At 31.4% G+C, this 18,511-nt stretch overlaps 2 protein-coding genes and 1 long non-coding RNA gene across 4 annotated transcripts; 2 read left to right on the top strand and 1 right to left on the bottom strand.

The window, feature by feature from the left end:
- The first annotated feature begins 2,710 nt into the window (after nt 1–2,710).
- Nucleotides 2,711–4,380, top strand: LOC105951685 (uncharacterized). The gene is made up of 3 exons (XR_016030784.1): nt 2,711–3,075; nt 3,185–3,628; nt 3,705–4,380. It is a non-coding gene; the product is annotated as an uncharacterized LOC105951685 (long non-coding RNA).
- Nucleotides 4,381–8,183: 3,803 nt separating this feature from the next.
- On the top strand, nt 8,184–8,976 carry LOC148771029 (zinc finger BED domain-containing protein DAYSLEEPER-like). The gene is made up of 2 exons (XM_088817450.1): nt 8,184–8,682; nt 8,864–8,976. Exons 1-2 carry the CDS (start codon nt 8,184–8,186, stop codon nt 8,974–8,976), a joined length of 612 nt encoding a protein of 203 aa, XP_088673576.1.
- A 505-nt stretch (nt 8,977–9,481) lies between these two features.
- On the bottom strand, nt 9,482–12,495 carry LOC105951684 (mitochondrial pyruvate carrier 1). 2 transcript variants are annotated; one of them, XM_012975133.2, is made up of 5 exons: nt 12,323–12,495; nt 10,758–10,867; nt 10,436–10,490; nt 10,200–10,335; nt 9,482–9,715 (listed from the first exon to the last, which is right to left on the bottom strand). In XM_012975133.2, exons 2-5 carry the CDS (start codon nt 10,848–10,850, stop codon nt 9,676–9,678), a joined length of 324 nt encoding a protein of 107 aa, XP_012830587.1. In that variant the 5' UTR covers nt 10,851–10,867; nt 12,323–12,495; the 3' UTR covers nt 9,482–9,675. The 2 variants fall into 2 exon arrangements, with proteins under 2 accessions (XP_012830587.1, XP_088672877.1); XM_088816751.1 differs by lacking the exon at nt 12,323–12,495 and adding an exon at nt 12,192–12,302.
- Between the last annotated feature and the right edge of the window lie 6,016 nt (nt 12,496–18,511).

The following is an 18,511-nucleotide window of genomic DNA, read 5'->3' as shown; positions in this document are numbered from 1 at the left end:
CAAGATTTTTATCCATTTGCACTCGGTGGCGCTGATTTGGTCTTGGGAATTAAATGTCTTGCTTCTTTGAATACTGTGCAAGCAAATTGGAACGAGATGTTTCTAATTTTTCAGTTGAATGGGAAAAAGTATAAGCTCCAAGGAGTTCCTCACACACCAACTTTTGATGCCGATTATCAATATTTTAACACATTTCCACCGCCTTGAGGACAAGCCGAATTTTTAGAGGGGGTGTACTGATACAATTCCACCTCTACCAACTCATTTCCAAGAAGAAATGGAAGTTAATTTAGGATAATAGGTCAATAAACTGACTTTTATTAAGTCAGATATTATATTTCGGTTATTCCCTTTGTTTAGGAGCCATAAACTGACTTTTATTAAGTCAGTTATTAGATTTCAGTTATTCCTTATGTTTAGGAGATTGGTTTTTTCTTAGTTTAGTATAAATAATTAGTATTTGTTCAGTTTTTAGGGGATTGGAATTAGTAACTTGTATGAATTTCTGGAGCCTTGTCCTCTCCATACGGACAAATATTTATGGTATATTATTGTGTTTAAGATTCTTGCACATAATATGCCATTGTTATTTACTATTCTCTTGGATTGTTCTCGATTCCTATCAAAGCACCTCTACCAAAGATTTTAGACTGTCGTAACATTTCAAACTATCAATGGACTAGATAGAGAGGATAAATATGAAGCGTGGTATGATGAGCACACTCGTGCTTTTATATCATCGATTGACGATTTGACGAGTATTGATTTTCAGACTGGTGAATTTAGTGGTACGTAATCTTTTATTTATTCATACAATTATTCTGCTTCTATAACTTATATTATAATTCTTTCGGGCTAAGATTGGCCTCAATCTGGCAGATATGCAGTCTATGATTAATATATTCAACAGAATCGAGATGCCTCATGCAAGTGTCCATGAGACTCACAGTAGCACTCAAAGTTCTACAAGAAGTCAAAGAGAAATGACCCATTTCGCTTCTGCACCTCTTCTTTCACATGAAGATGTCTTCCACATTACGAGATGATGTCGGTCCTTCCACATTTCCTTCTTCATTCACTTATCTCGAACTTGCTGATGATACTTATATCCCAGCCATATTTTCTATAGGTACACGACTAACACCATACCAGCCTGCTATCAACATTTATCTAGGGAGTGAATTGTTGGATCTTAATTTCGGATACTTATATAGTGACAAGTCTGCGCAATGCATTTTAATGTTTCTCTCATTCCTTATCACCTCAAGATCATTCTACAGAGAAATATGCTGCCGACACTATTGAAGATGACATTTCGCAAGAATCAGTGAGTATAGTGCTTAGCTACAGGTGTCTGGGTGTATGTGAGACCATTGGACACCTTAGACATCCTTGATGTGTTTTATTTTAAGTATTTTACATTTATGTATTTCACATATTTTGTAGTATTTGACTTCTATGTATTCTTACATTTGTGTGATTTTTTTATTAATTATTCATGAGTTTAAATTTTAAATCTCTGCAACCATTTATATAAATGAAAAAACAAGCCACACCATTCTTGTAAAGAAAACTCCTACTACACCATATCTGTAAATAATCCTAATTGTTCGGGTCATTTATATAAATGGTGTAATAGTAGAACTGATTAATAGAAATGGTGTGGTTTTTTTGTAATTTAAAAAAGTGGTGTAAAACTCCACTTGTAAATGGTGTAATAGTAGAACTGATTAACATAAATAATGTAGTTTTTTGGTAATTTACAAAAGTGGTGTAAAACTCCACTTGTAGAGGCGATTTCTGGCAGCATAGGGAATTGCGCCAAATGAAGTTAGGTATTTTTTTTTTGTTTGGTAGTGATTAACGGGTGAGATTGAAAGGAAAAAAATGAACGACTGAGATGGCTGCGTAGTAAAAGATACGGACTGTTGTCACACTCTGCAGAGGCGATTTCTGCAAAAGCATAAACCACCTCTGCAAGAGGCGATTTATGCAAAGGCTGCCAGTTTAATTTTCTGCAAAGCAGGCTACCGCATTAATTCGGCCAACAATAATGTAGGAAGGGTTGTGGGGTGGGGCCAACCCTTGCATTTAAATTGGCAGGTGAAGTGGAGGGGAGTTTGCTTTTACTCCCTCCTCTTCTTCTTCATTCTTCACAATTTTTCAACACATGTATTCTGTGAACTCTTTTTTTTTTCTTCAGCAATTTTTTTAATTTTTTTTTAAAATAACGTTGTTTAATTTTTTTAAAACATGTGGTTTTTATTATATTGTTATATTAACTTAATATGTTTATTTATATATTTTCAGTTTTGTAACAGAAAATTATAAAATATAGGTATGTTTATTTAGTTTTATAAGTTTTTATTTTTTAATTTGTTATTTGAAATATTGTACTAGTTTTAATTTCTTTTGCAGAAGGTGAACGTAAAAATACAAATGTATGTTCTAATATGTTTAGTATATTCATTTTTTCCATTTTAATTTGTAAAAAAATTGTATGTACTTTTTTTCGTGCTTTATTTGTTGAGTTGTTTCATAGTGTGTGGGTTGAAGAAACGGACCAATTTAATGATGTTGTTTGCTTAATTTTATGTTACACTTAAAATTTTATTAAATATAAATAGAAATTTAATTCGTGAGTTGATTTATATATAAATAAATAGAAATATTTGTAGATAATTTTAGGTAATTTTACATTCTAGTTCCATTTTTATAAAATTAGTTAGTTTTCAACTTGTTTTTTAGTTGGAGCATGATTGCTAAAATAACATATAATTGAGTAGTGTGTGTTTTCAAATTTTGTTGTGTGAATTTTTTTTCAACTTGTACTATTTTTTTTCTTAGATTGCAATTGAACGAGAGGATCGAGTTGTGTCCGAAGAACAAAAGGATTGTTTAACATCTAATCATATACTAATTTTTTAGGTTTTGGAACTGTATATACGCATTGTTTTAATATACGTATTTTGCATAACACATTGCAGTTGGTTGCATTATTTGAGTTATGTTCACACCGCTAGTTATTCAGTTCACATATATAGAACAATGCTTGATCAAATGTTGCCAAACCAGGTTCGTGAACTTGCTAATAATGTTGATAATATTTTTTTTCCATATTGTTGATAATGTTGTTGATAATGATGTTGATAATATTCGCAAATGTCCTAATATTTTTTTATAGTTCATTTGGTAACACCACTGATATTGAGTACCAAGAATCGGCTTCGGATTCGACGATTATTTCACCATTACTTTGGATGTCTAGTTGTCCACTTATTTGTTATTCACGAGTGGAGATGCATCGTCCGGAGAGAGTATTACGACAGTTCGGGATGGTCCAACCAATTCCGTCACATCCTACAGATGTTGTTATTTTCAACAAATTACATGATTTGACTCGTCAAGGTCGATCGGGTCTAGATTGGAGCGAGTATTTGAGTACATATGTTGTTAAATGGTAACAAAGATTTCAGACTGTCGTCCCATTTCAACCAATCAATGGACAAGATACAGATGATGGTTATGAAGCATGGTATGATGAGCACACTCGTCGTTTATATCACCGATTGACGATTTGACGAGCATTGGTTTTCAGACTGGAGATCGAACAATTATGAATTTGGTGGTATGTAATTTTATGTCAATAATGCAATTACATACAACTACTCGATTTCTATAACTTATTTTATAATGTATTTCAGGCTACTTGACTAGCCTCAATGAACACCAATATGCCAGAAATGCAGCCTATGATCAATATGCTCAACAGGACCGAGATTCCTTCTACGGGTGCCTCGGATGGAGGAAGAATGAGAACTCACAACCGCACTCAAATGTCTACAAGTGAAAGGAATGATTTCACCTCCCAAGATGAAGATGTGGCCGGTCCTTCCACGTACCGAGATTATGCCGGTCCTTCCTCATATCGAGATGAGGCCGGCCCATCCACACTTCGAAATGAGCCCGGTACTTATCCAAATTCTACTAATGATGTTTATATTCCGACACCAGTAACTCTATACCAGCCTGCTATGAACATGTATTCAGGGTGTGAATTTTTGGATCTCAATTTAGGATATTACCAAGGTGACCAGCCTACACATAGACATTTCAATGTTTCTCCCGTTCCCTATCACCTCCAATCACCTCAAAGTCATTCTACCGAGAACTATGTTGCCGACGCTATTGAAAAGGATATTAGGCGAGAACCAGTGGGTAGAGTGCGTAGAAACAGGCGTCCGCCTAGATGTAGGACCGGTGGACATCTCGGACGTCATTGATGCTCCTTTTTTTAGTAGTTGACATTGTGTATTTGATATCTATGTATTCTTACATTTATGTAATTTTTATTTAATTATGTATGAGTTAAATTTTAAATTCTCAATTTAGAAAAGAAAAAAATTATAATATATTATATTATATTATAATATATATATATATATATATATATATATATATATATATATATATATATATATATATATATATATATATATATATATATATATATATATATATATATTGATTAAAAAAAAATCACATCTACTAGAGGCGATATCTGCCTTGTCAGACTTTTGGCCAGAAATCGCGTCTACAAGTTGAGTTTTACACCATTTTTGTAAATTACAAAAAAACCATACCATTTCTGTTAATCAGTTCTACTATTACACTATTCGATGTCAGAAAATTCTTCAGAAATCGCCACTAGTGAAGGCGACTTACACCATTTGTGAAAGAAGGGAGAAAAAAAAACATCATTTAATAAACGGAATAGGCTTTCGCGCCATTTATGTAATTGACCCAAGGTATGATTTCAGGACAATGTAATCAGACTGCATAGTTGATGAACTCTCTAAAATAGAAACTCATCATCAAGCATATGAATAAAACATAAAGCAATTCTTCTACCATTTCTGGTAATTGGTACCAAATTCTTTTCAAATCATTGTTTTAGTAATGTTCCAACATAGGGATAGCAATTTTTACCCGACCCGCGGGTACCCGCCCCGACCCAAATTTTCGGGTAATGCCCGCCCCGTAAATAAATGGGGCGGGTACGGATCCTAATTTTTCCCCCTAAAACGGGTTTGGGGCGGGTGCGGGTTTGTGTATACCCGCCCCGTACCCACCCCGTTGATCCGCCCCGGATATATATATATATATATATATATATATATATATATATATATATATATATATATATATGTATATATATATATATATGTATATATATATATATATATATGTATATATATATATATATGTATATATATATATATGTATATATATATATATATATGTATATATATATATATATGTATATATATATATATATATGTATATATATATATATATGTATATATATATATATATATATATATATATATATATATATATATATATATATATATATATATATATATTATATTTTAAAGTAAAACCCTAGATATTATTTGTTATCCCCTTCTTTTTCAGTTTTCTTCTGCACGCCGCTTCTTACGTTTTTTTCAGTTTTCTTTTATTTTTCAGAACTTCTTCTTCTATTCTTCAAGAGTCACCCTCACGAGCCTTTTTTTTTCAAATTTCTTTCACCTCTCAAAATTTCTTCTTCTGTTCTTCAAATGGAGTTTTACACCACTTTTGTAAATTACAAAAAAACCACACCATTTATGTTAATCAGTTCTACTATTACACTATTCGATATCAGAAAGTTCTTCAGAAATCGCCACTAGTGAAGACGACTTACACCATTTGTGAAAGAAGGGAGAAAAAAAAACACCATTTAATAAACGGAATAGGCTTTCGCGCCATTTATGTAATTGACCCAAGGTATAATTTCAGAACAATGTATTCAGACTGCATAATTGATGAACTCTAAACTAGAAACTCATCATCAAGCCTATGAATAAAACATAAAACAATTCTTTTACCATTTCTGGTAATTGGTACCAAATCCTTTTCAAATCACTGTTTTAATAATGTTCGAACATAGGGATGGCAATTTTTACCCGACCCGCGGGTACCCGCCCCGACTCGCCCCAGAATTTCTGGGTAATGCCCGCCCCGTAAATAAATTGGGCGGGTACGGATCCTAACTTTTCCCCCTAAAACGTGTTCTGGGCGGGTGCGGGTTTGTGTATACCCGCCCCGGATATATATATATATATATATATATATATATATATATATATATATATATATATATATATATATATATATATATATATATATATATATTATATGTTAAAGTAAAACCCTAGATATTATTTGCTATCCGTTTTTTTTTCAGTTTTCTTCTGCACGCCGCTTCTTACATTTTTTCCAGTTTTCTTTTATTTCTCAGAACTTCTTCTTCTGCTCTTCAAGAGTCACCCTCACAGCCCGTTTTTTTCAATTTTCTTTCACTTCTCAAAATTTGTTCTTCTGTTCTTCAAGTATCACCACTCACCAGCCCGTCAACTGACAACTGCCGAGCCTTGCCGCCGTTCTCTCCATCACCGGCGTTGACTACCGGTGGTCCGGTAATTTCTCTCGTTCTCTTCTCTCACTTTAATTTCTCTCGTTCTTATAAAAATATTCAAAACCCCTAATTTTAATTTCTTGTAAATTTAATTTCTTTAAATTTTTTTTCTATTTATTTATGTTCTTTGTCTCTGATTTATTATTTGTTTCCAATTTTCTAGGTTTATATTTTGAATTATGATGTCGCAAGAAACGAGTTCGTCTCATGCTAATCCCTTGCTAGATGCAAGTACAGAGGAATCTCCACAAGGAATAAATACTCCTACAACTCCTAGCACAACTACTCCTAGCACATCTACTCCAAGCACAACTACTCCCAACACCACATATGAGAATGTGGTTATCGTGAAGAGAAGAAAAACATCGGATGTTTGGTTGCACTTTGACAGAGTAACAGTTGGGGGAGATCCAAAAGCACAATGCAACTATTGTAAGAAATGTCTTGTTGCAAAAAGTACAGATGGAACAACTCGTTTACGTTATCATGCTACATTACGGTGTATTAAAAGAAAGTTTAAAGACATTAGAGACATGAGGCAACAAGTATTTGTTAATGAGCAAAATAAGGTTGATGGTAAGATGATCTTGAAATCTGGTCAGTTTGATCAAGAAGTAGCTCGAAGGGAACTTGCTTGTATGATTATCTTACATGAGTTGCCCCTAAGCATTGTAGATTATATTGGCTTTAGAAACTATTATGTTGCTCTCCAACCATTGTTCAAGATGATTTCTAGGAACACAATCAAGAGAGATATACTTAAGATTTACGAGGCCGAAAAACCGAAGATTATGCGTTTTGTTGAAAAAAAATGCAAGTAGAATTGCAATCACCACTGATATGTGGACTTCAATCAACAGGAAACGAGGTTTCATGGTTTTCATTGGTCATTATATTGATGAATGTTGGACCTTACACAACCGTGTGTTAAGGTATTACCTTTTACAGTTTTAATTTTTTTTCGTTTTTTTTTTATTGTATTTTCTAGATGATAAATGATTCTAATAACTTGTACTGGTTTTTAATACGTGTGCAGGTTTATTTACGTTCCGTCTCCACACACCTGTGAAATTCTCTCAAAGGTTCTTTTCGATTGTTTGCTAGAGTGGAATGTTGATGGCAAACTCTCTACTTTAACTGTTGATAATTGCACCACTAATGATACCATGGTAAGAGCTATCTCTGAAAATCTTCCATCTAACTCATTATTCTCGCATGTTCCACTGTTGCATATGCGCTGTGCTGCTCATGTTTTAAATTTGATCGTTCAAGATGGTTTGGTGTTTGGACTAGTTCAACAAAAAGAAGACAAAAATTTGAGGAAGTTGCTCGGCAGGTTCGTGTTGCATGCACCAAAGAGTTAGTTCTTGACATAAAAACACGTTGGAATTCAACTTATTTGATGCTTTCTACTGCATTAGTGTATAAGGATGTCTTTTTTCGGTTGAACCAACACGAGTCGTCATATAATTGCATGCCAAGTGAGAAGGAGTGGAATTTAGCAAGTCTCATTTGTCAAAAATTAGAGTTGTTTCATAGAGTAACTCGGTTATTTTCTGGCACTACTTATCCTACCACAAACCTTTATTTTCCTCAAGTTTGTCAAATCAAAATTCATTTAAATGAGTGGTCGACATCTACAAATAATGTGATTAAGAACATGGCATTAAGCATGTTAGAAAAATTTGATTCTTATTGGGATGTGATCCACGGTATCATGGGGGTTGCGGCAATATTGGATCCACAATTCAAGATGAAGCTAGTGGATTATTTGTTTAAGAAAATTTACGGGGATCGTGCTTCTATAGCGATAAGTAAGATTAAAACCATTTGCTATGATTTGCTTGATGAGTATAGCTCCAAGAGAATGGATGGTGATGCACTTGTGTCCTTGTCTTCTTCGGATGATAATCAATCCGTGGGAGGTGACTTTCTTTCTGATTATGATATGCTTGTTAGTAGCCAAAGAAGGGTTGGAAATGGGAAAGTGGAGTTGGATCATTACTTAGAGGATGATGTTCTACCACGGAGTAATGATTTCGATATTTTATCATGGTGGGAGAATAATAGAGCGAAGTACCCAACTTTGAGATTGATTGCAAGGGATGTCCTATCCATTTCCGTATCTACGGTTGCTTCGGAGTCCGCCTTTAGCACAAGTGATAGATTATTGAGTCCACGTCGTAGTAAGCTTCATTCGAAGACCGTTGAGGCATTAATGTGTTGCCAAAATTGGTTGTGGGCTCAAATTAAGGCAAGTTATTCATATTATTTTTTTGCTTTTGTGTTCTTATATAATTTATTTCATATTCTAATTTATTCATAATTTTATTGTTCTAGGTACATCTTTACAAACGGTACTTAATGAAGTAATGCAAAATGCTTTTGATGGTGAAGCCGACGACGACGGTGATGATGGTGGAGATGAAGTGGATCTGATTGATGACTATTAACGGAATAATCTAATTTTTTTTAGTCTACTTATAAAGTGTTTAACAAACATGCGTACTTAAATTTAATGCATTGTTGGTAATATTTTTATTTATAGTATGTTGAATTGTTGGATGCATTGTTGGTAATATTTTTTATTTATAGTATGTTGAATTGTTGGATGTAATATTATCGCCTATCGGATAGTTGATTTAGTATTATTTCTTAGCTAATTTGAATTTGATATTTGGTAGAAGACTGGTTTTTTTAATTAATGAATTATGTACTGATAGTTTGTTCTTTTTTTTTTTTAACCTTTTTCTTCAACTTTTATGGGTTTTTTGGCAGGGCGGTTGCAGGTTGGTAAATTTTAGACCCGTTACGGGGCGGGGCGGGGGCAGGTGCAACGGGTTTCTTAACGGGGCGGGGGCGGGGAATGCAAAACCCGCCCCGTGGCCATCCCTATTCCAATACTAACAAAATAAATCAGTTCACTGCAGAATAGAGGTACAACAATGAACCATGATCTAACCAAATTAAACTTGTCTTTAGACTTTGATAGTACCTCAAATACAAAGTATAACGACCTAAGAAAATAATCACATGTACCCACAAATAAAGTTTTTGCAAGCCTCGACAGTTATCTACTTCTTCGGCTGGTGGGTCCTGTTGAGGTCTAGGCCTCTGGAGACCTTGTTCTTTTAAATAAGAAAAAAAGAAGTTCACTGAGACGAGGCCTCGTCTTTCTTCTCCGTCAAGTACCTAAGACGAGATACAAAGAATATTAGTTGCACAACTGCAAAGATGATTGAATCTTGCATAACCAAATTTTAGGAGGATGAAAACAAAAGGAACACATCAATTTAGTTCCTACAAAAGAATTTGAAATAAACATGTGGATATATAAATGGAAGTCCGTGTCGGGATCGTGCTTAGAACTACTAGTTGTTTTAGTAGCGGTGGGGGGTCATGGCCCCAGGTGGCCCTATGTTGGCTCAGCCACTGGATGTAGTCTACATTGACTTGAAAAAGAATTATTGTGAAGTTACGCACAAAAACTAAAATCAGTTAGACGAAGAAAGTAATATTATATAAATGATCTTTTCCACACTTGGTAATTTGAGTGCGTGCGTTCGCACGTGTTTGCGTGTGTGTGAGAGAGGGAGAGATTGATATGATTATAACGTGATCAAGATTAAGAAGTGAATAATTAATAGGTCTTAAATCATATCGCGTCGAAACTCACCCTTGACCTTTGGCCCAACGAGAGAATTGATAGAGTTGCACAGTCTCATTTGAAGCATGGCACGCAAGCAGCAAATAGTTTCGAGGCTGAACCATCCACGCAAACCTCATGAACAACGCCGAATACACGCACATTGCTGCATTAGTTAAAACATAGACAAAAATAGTTAATGAGAAAAAATAAATAAGTAAATAATTAAAAATTAAAAAATCAGCTCCAAATGTTAAAATTTAAACCTGCAGTCATATTTCCGGAGATCAATTCTGGAGGTTTCTGCATGTCAACCAATCCCTGTAACACCATTTTAACTTATATTTTAGTACACAAAATTTTCACCATTAAAATACTTTATATATATATATATATATATATATATATATATATATATATATATATATATATATATATATATATATATATATATACATACATATATATATATATATATATATATATATATATATATATATATATATGTATATATATATATATGCGTATGTATGTATATATATATATATATATATATGTGTGTATGTATGTATTTGTGGAGAAGCATACAGCAATAACGAATCCCCAGTTAGCTACCGGACCCCAAAAGTGAGTTGTTTTGGGACCAACGGGACTGTTCAAAAATGTTCTGAAGGAAGCCATGGCTGCGTCAAAATAACCTGCATAATTTATCAGACAGCCTCAGATATCTATATAGCTAAATTAAAAATCGAGACACGAACGCGATAAAATAACCGATCAATTAATCGGTCAATACAAATACGGCAGATATATATATATATATATATATATATATATATATATATATATATATATATATATCCCACGGACAGAAATATTATCAGAAATCTTGTAATTGAAGAAACAACATGAGTAGGTACACATACTTTGGCTTCTAAGTTGTTTCAAAGCACCCCCAAAGGTGATACATATAAAGAGTAACACACACACACGTAGGTGTGTGTAAATGAAAGGTTAACTTTTTAACAGACAACATCAATGCAAAATGCCTTGGACACTGTTACAATTTTTTTTATTTAACTTCTATTTACTATCAAGACAATCGCATCACAATGGATATGAGAAAACGCTAACTACATGTAACTAATCACAATAATCAATAGTTGAGACAAATTACAGGGATGCCATTAACATCTTAACGCAAAAACTGTTGCAAGAAAATAGGAATAGGAATATGAATAGAACCGATTCATTTCCAAATTCCAATGCTAAGGAATCTAAGGCCCCGTTTGGTTGGCAAGATAAGATTAGCCAAGATAAGATTAAACAATCTAATGAAACCCAATTATTTTATTGAAGCTCACCACGTCCAACAAAAAAACTCACTAGAAGGCAAGATAAGCCATGATTATATAATTTTGGCGGGTCAACCCGACAATTTATTGGGGATACCAAACATCATATTAACTCCAACTATTTACTTAGTCTTAGCTTATCTTGGCAACCAAACGGGGCCTAAGGTCTCGTTTGGTTGCCAAGATAAAATTAAATAATCTAATGCAACCCGATTATATTATTGGACCTTCAATGATCCAATAGAAAAACATGTCTAGAAGGCAAGATAAGCCATGATAACATAATATTTGCGCGTCGATCCGACAAGTTATTAGGGATACCAAACTTCAAACAAAGTCCTATTATTTAGTTAATTATGGCTAATCTCCCCAACCAAACGAGGCCTAAATATATAAATCGTAATCCAAGAAATCAAGAAATCCAGAGGAATAAGCATTCAACATGTTATATAAAAGCAAATCAAAAATCATGAATCAAATTACTGCACAATCAAACATTAACAAAAGGATAAAAATTACAATTTATTTCAATATCTGGCTTCTTTCAACATTGAATTTTATTTACCCAAAAACAACATAGGAAAGAATCTTTCAAACCTTAAATTTCACAAATTCAGACAGACCATGAAAGAACGATTACATCCATAAGCAATATTTTAACCCTTACATTCATTTATTCAGGCAACAAAATGATTCCTAATTCCTAAACACAATGAAGCATAAAAACGATATAGATCCACGCAATAATAAAAATCATATAATTAATAAAATATATACTCATATGCGTACAGATCGTACCTTTCAGAGGGAGATCTTTCTGAGTGTGTTCTTCTGAAATTAGAGGAGAGATGTTTTAGCTCCTAAAAAGTCTTTGTTTGGGAGAGGGCGAAATTGTAATTTACGCGATAAATAAATCCGAACAATAATAATAGAGAAGATAAAGCGATAAAGCTAATATCACAGCATCTCCCAACTCTCACCCATCACCTAATCATATATTTAGGCAATAATTTATGAAAATATTGTTTATGTGTGATTTTATTATCTGTATTATTTGATTTTCATTCATGTTTCAATTAATTTTTGATATTTATCATAATTTTTAAATTATATAGTTAATAAATTATTGCTTAAGGTCAAATCCATAATTAATATTTTGGAATTTTTTTTTGACTAAAATGAAAATTAATTTTAAATTTATAATTTTGTGATATATTTGGTGAAATGCCATCCATGGGTGATCAAACCAAATTATATTCTCTATAACTGGTAAAATGGTGAAATTATTAATATTTTATTATTTGGAAAATTTGATAGAATTGGTGGGAGACCAAATACACTATTTTATCACAGAACAATTATACAATGGTGTGCTACGGTTGGGAGATAGCATCGTTTTTCACAACAAAAAAATAGGATTTGGTGAAAAATGGTGTTAGGGGTGAGAGATGCTCCATCCGGTTTCACTATTTTTTCACTAAATCCCATTTTTTGTGGTGAAAATGGGTTCATCCCACACCTGTAGTGTACTATTTTACCTTCCACCGTTTTTTGTGGAAAATGGTGTTTTTTGGTATTCCATGGATTTCAATTTTGACAAAATATTAGAATAATAATATTTCACTTTGTTACCACTTATATGAAATGGGATTTGGTTTGGTCTCCCATTATGTTCCACCATATATTCCCCAAAACTGTAAATCTAATATTTATCAGAATTTTAGTATATTTTATTTCATATATTAATTATAGATTCAATTTTAAGTAATAAATTTTTTTAACTATATAATTTAACAATTATGTTACCAATTTTCAAAAACTATCTAAACATGAAATAACCCGAACTCAAATTATTTTACATATAATTACATCATACATAAACAATAATCTCATAAAAAAAAATATTTCAATATAAACAAATTTAAAATCATAAAAAAATATCTCATTCACCATTATTATCATCATCATCACCATCATAATCGTCAACATCATCGATTTGAACACGTGTATCCCACAAGCGTGCAACCAGTCTCCTTAATTCATTGCCACATTAATATAATCTCTCAAAAGCTCAACAGGCGGGATAGAGGACGAACTTTCTTAGCCAAAGTTTGTGGGAGATTGATCATCATAAAAAAATATAAGTCGTTTCTATATCCATTGCGTTCTTCCTCAACTATCATATTGTGCAAAATTATGGATGCAAACATGACTTCATGCAAGTCTTTTTTCTTCCAAAATCGAGTTTTTCCTCTAATAATTGCAAACCGAGCTTGAAAAACTCCGATCCCCGTTCTACATCTTTGCGATATGATTTATGTTTTTGCATGAAATATTTTTCTTGGCCGCATTTGGGTACATTAACGGATTGTACTAAATTTGACCATTTAGGATAAATAACATCAATTAGATTATAACGGACATTGTAATTCCTACCTCTGATTGAATAATTAGCTGGTACAAAAGTACCATTGGTCAATGCTTGAAATAAAGTAGATTTTTGTAAGACATTAACATCGTTATTTATAATTTCTAATGTTTTTTTTTTGTGTTATGATAATAAGTATATTTACTGTGATAGACAGTAATATATCATTATTATTGTGTTAAACAGTAATATAGTTAATATTACTGTGTTAAACACTAATATAGTTAATATGACGGTCAACCACAACAATATTATTGTTTAAACGGGCAAAAAGATGTTGAAGAAAAAAAAATAAAAATTAAATAAAAAATTGAAATAGTCGACGTCGGAAACCGGCAGAAAAAGCAAGAGAAACAAAGAAAAAGTCAACGGCGGCGAGTGGCGAAATTGTACTGAAAATTGAGTTTTGGGTCAAAATTGAACAATTTGTGAAATATGGGGTCAAATTGAGGTTAAATTGAATTTAATGATGAAATTGGAGCACATTAATATGTAAAGGAGTATTTTAATCTTTTACAAAACTCTAGATAATGTGTAGATTTTTTCGTAAAGATTTTTTTGTCCGAACCCCTTTATAAATAGGGGTTATTTGTTAAACACCCTCCATTGAGATTTTACTTCTTAATAAATCTTTAATTTATAATTGATAATTAACATTCGTTGGGCCTAAAAAACCTTATATGCCCCCACTAATTTTTATAATTATTTTAAATAAAAAATACTGTGAATTAAATGCAAAATCCCTTCCAAAATTACATTATCTAAAAATCCTCCTAATATTTCTCTCCCCAAAATCCTCCCAATATTTCTCCATCTCTCCACAAATCTCGCCCCCAACTTTCCCACTATCTCGAAAATTCATTATATCATTTTTCTCTTGATCTCCAAATACTGCATCAATGGCTTCACGTTTACTGTATGAAAATCTACTTTTATTTTCGGACAAAAACTTCTTTTCTTTAGGCAAACAATATACATATATTGGTTCAACATCACACAAGCTTTTTCGATAAAAAAAATTGACGTATATTACGGTGGAAATAGCAAAATTCACTATGCACAATAGTGGATTCAATAATATGGAAATGTCAAAATCCATCGATTTAATAAGGGAATAGTAGAAACCACTCTGCGCGTGAAAACCACTCTGTGCGAAAACCACTATGTGCGCGAAAACCACTATGTGTACAAAAACCACTATGCGTGCAAAAACCACTCTTACATTTGCTTAAGCATCAACGCAACATGTACAATGCACTAGACACATACAAATCTTATATATATCAACAAAACGTGTACATACACATACAAATTACTGTTCAACGTAAATCAATACAAAACCTCACATGTAACTCATTTTAAATTCTCATGTGAGATGAAAACCTCCATGTGAATCTGCACAACCACCGCTTATCCAATGACACAAACAGATTATTATTTATGCGAGTTACAATTTCGATTCCACATGAACGAAAATGTGCAATCAATAAGCGTTAATGGTGGAATTAATTGAGAAAGTGCACATTAAAATATTTATGTAGAAGATATTATGTATCTTCTCTAATAACAGATATTAAAAACAAGTGTATTAATTAGTTATGGGCATAATAGTAATAATTAAGGGTTTTTAATTAATAAAAGCTACTTTGGATTTATCTTAAAAATGAAAAATAAATTTGGGGCTAATGTAATAATCCTTGTGCAATGAGGGGGTTCTGTCAAATTATCCCTTATAAATAAATATCCCATGATGAGCTAATTTGGAATGTGCCCTATAAAGTTTGGCATTTAATCAAACTAGTATTTCACCCGTGCGATGCACGGTGATAATTTAGAAAATAAAAATATATTGTAGACAACATAATTTACTATAAACTTCAATATTCGATATATATAATATGTCATAATACAAAAAAAAAAAAAAAAAAAAAAAAATTTCTCTTACAGAAAAAAATCTCATTCCATTTGATTTAAGTACTGAATAAAATAAAATAATTGATAAAAAATATTACATGCGATATTAAAATTATGATACATCATTAGATACAAATATTAGAAATATTACAACTATCACAACCGACACACTCAAGTCCTTAATGTAAAACTTAGTTATCAAAGTGGAGTTTCAAAACACATGCATTGAAGTAACTTATCTAATTAATACCTAGCAAGTAATTTGCATATTGTTAAATTGTTCATATGATCACGACACATGTTACTAAGATGTAAATCACTTAAAAGTGTAAGAAATAAATATAAGTTATGTTAAATTACCTTGATAATAAAACTTCACTGAAGTCGACAGTAAGATTAGCATAAAGTTCAGATGCACATAAAATTGCAATTTAATTATAACATATAAATTATACAAAAACAAAATGTCCATGGCACCTCTAATCTCATCTCTCGAAATTACGACAATAATTGTACATGTTACCTCTAATACTCTAATACTAATACAAATAAATATTAATATTAATGCTAATCCTAATAATTATACTAATGGAGATGCAAGTAATAATGTTAATGTTAATACTAATGTTACCCTACTAGTATTAATTCTCATACTCATATTCATAATCATACTCACACTCATACTCATACTCATACTTATACTTATACTCTACTCATACCCACACTAATACTCACATTCATACTCATACGAATACTCATACTCATTTTCATAACATTAGTAATATTAATACTAATTTTTGATATTAATACTAATACACATACTTATATTGATACTAATTTGATATATACTAATATTGATATAATAATACTAATATTGATATTCATACTATACCGATATTGATACTGATTTTGATTATGATTGTGATACCAGTACTGATACTCATACCTATACTAATATTGATCTTAATAATGATACATATTTATACTAATATATATTGATGCTAATACTCATATTAATATTGATACTAACACCAATACTAATACTAATACTGATACTAATTTTTATACTAATACTTACACTACTAATGTTACTTATATTGATGCTAATATTAATAGTCATTCTGATACTAACAATGATGAAAGTGAAGGCGTCGGATGCCCATTTTATAGTTCGAGTGGAAATTACATAGAAAAAAAAATATTATAATTAATGCAAGAATGTTGTAAAGGAAGGAATTTGAATTTAAAAAATACATAAAATAACAAATCAACCAATTAGACAACATGGAAAAAAATCAATCAATTAGAATGAACGAAATAGCCATGTAAGTAACTTAAACTAAATATGGAATTAAATCGGCCAATTAAAATACTCTATTTTTCAACAAATACTATATATCAATGGACGATTTTTTTTAACAAAATGTAAATCTAAACGAAATAAGGTATGCATTTTTTTTATTTTTTTTTTGTGTGTAGTGAAGGAACCCGCAACCAACCATATAGGTGCATTGGGTAAACTTACACTCCATATTTATGGTCTATATATTCTCAATTAATAATAATGATTCTTACAATAAAGTAATGACGCATTTTCCGTAATTAAAGTAAATTAAAATAAATGACAACACAATGACATGTTGTATTTAAATGGATTCGGCATCATTGAAATTGATTTAGAATTGATTCCTTTCCTGATTCGTTGTTTTGCAATAAATTGTTATGGATCAATAATAGGGTGATAAAATGAAATATATTATTACTTCGGATCATAGCTGCAGTATATTAATATGCATTAATAAAATACATTAATGTATATTTAGAGCAACTCCAACGGGATTATTAAATGGGTTATTAAATCCCTTAACCTCCATTTGACTCCCCAATTTTAAAAAATCTCTTCTCCAATGAGGTTATTAAAATAGAGTTCTATTTTGATAATTCATCCATCGGGAAGTAAAAATACATCTCAAATAATAATTATCAAATATTCTCCTAAAAAATAGGAACACATGAAAAAGGAAAAACCTCAATCAAATTGAGTTTTCTTTTTACGTAATAATCTCAAAAAAGAAAAACTTCAACATAATTGAGTTTTCTTTTCTTTACATAAAAATCTCAACAGAATAAAATTAAATTCTCTACGTCTTCAACAAATTTTCATTGGAAAAGAAATCTCAAAAATATCTCAACAAATTTTTTTTTTCTCTAGAGCTTCAACAAAGTTCCACGGAAAAAAATTACTATATATATATAATTTTTTTTTCGGTTTTGAAAAGGTAAAAACTTAATTATCAAAAAAAAAAAGAAAAGGTAAAAACTTGATGAATATTGATTTTGAGGATAGTTTACCAGAAAAATCGGTTAGTATTGTAATTTAAAATGGATTAAAAAATAATTAATATATAAATAATCATAAATTTGTTTGATAATTGTTTTTGATACTTGTGGTTGGAGTTCAGTAGTTGTATAGAGATATCAAACTATAATCATGGTTATCAAATGAGTATTTGATAACTCCATTTGATAACAATGAGTTGGAGTTGCTCTTATAAAACAACATGACTATAAATTGTTAAAATATTTTGAAGATTATTATAAAAAAAATACTAAATCCGTAAATATATATATGTGTTATATAAAAA

The sequence above is a fragment of the Erythranthe guttata genome, chromosome 4 (genome assembly GCF_056151865.1).
Source record: "Erythranthe guttata isolate IM_541 chromosome 4, IM_541, whole genome shotgun sequence".
In the NCBI taxonomy this organism is placed as follows: domain Eukaryota; kingdom Viridiplantae; phylum Streptophyta; class Magnoliopsida; order Lamiales; family Phrymaceae; genus Erythranthe; species Erythranthe guttata.
The sequence above is the reverse complement of the archived record's forward strand: the minus strand, read 5'-3'. Positions and strand labels throughout refer to the sequence as shown.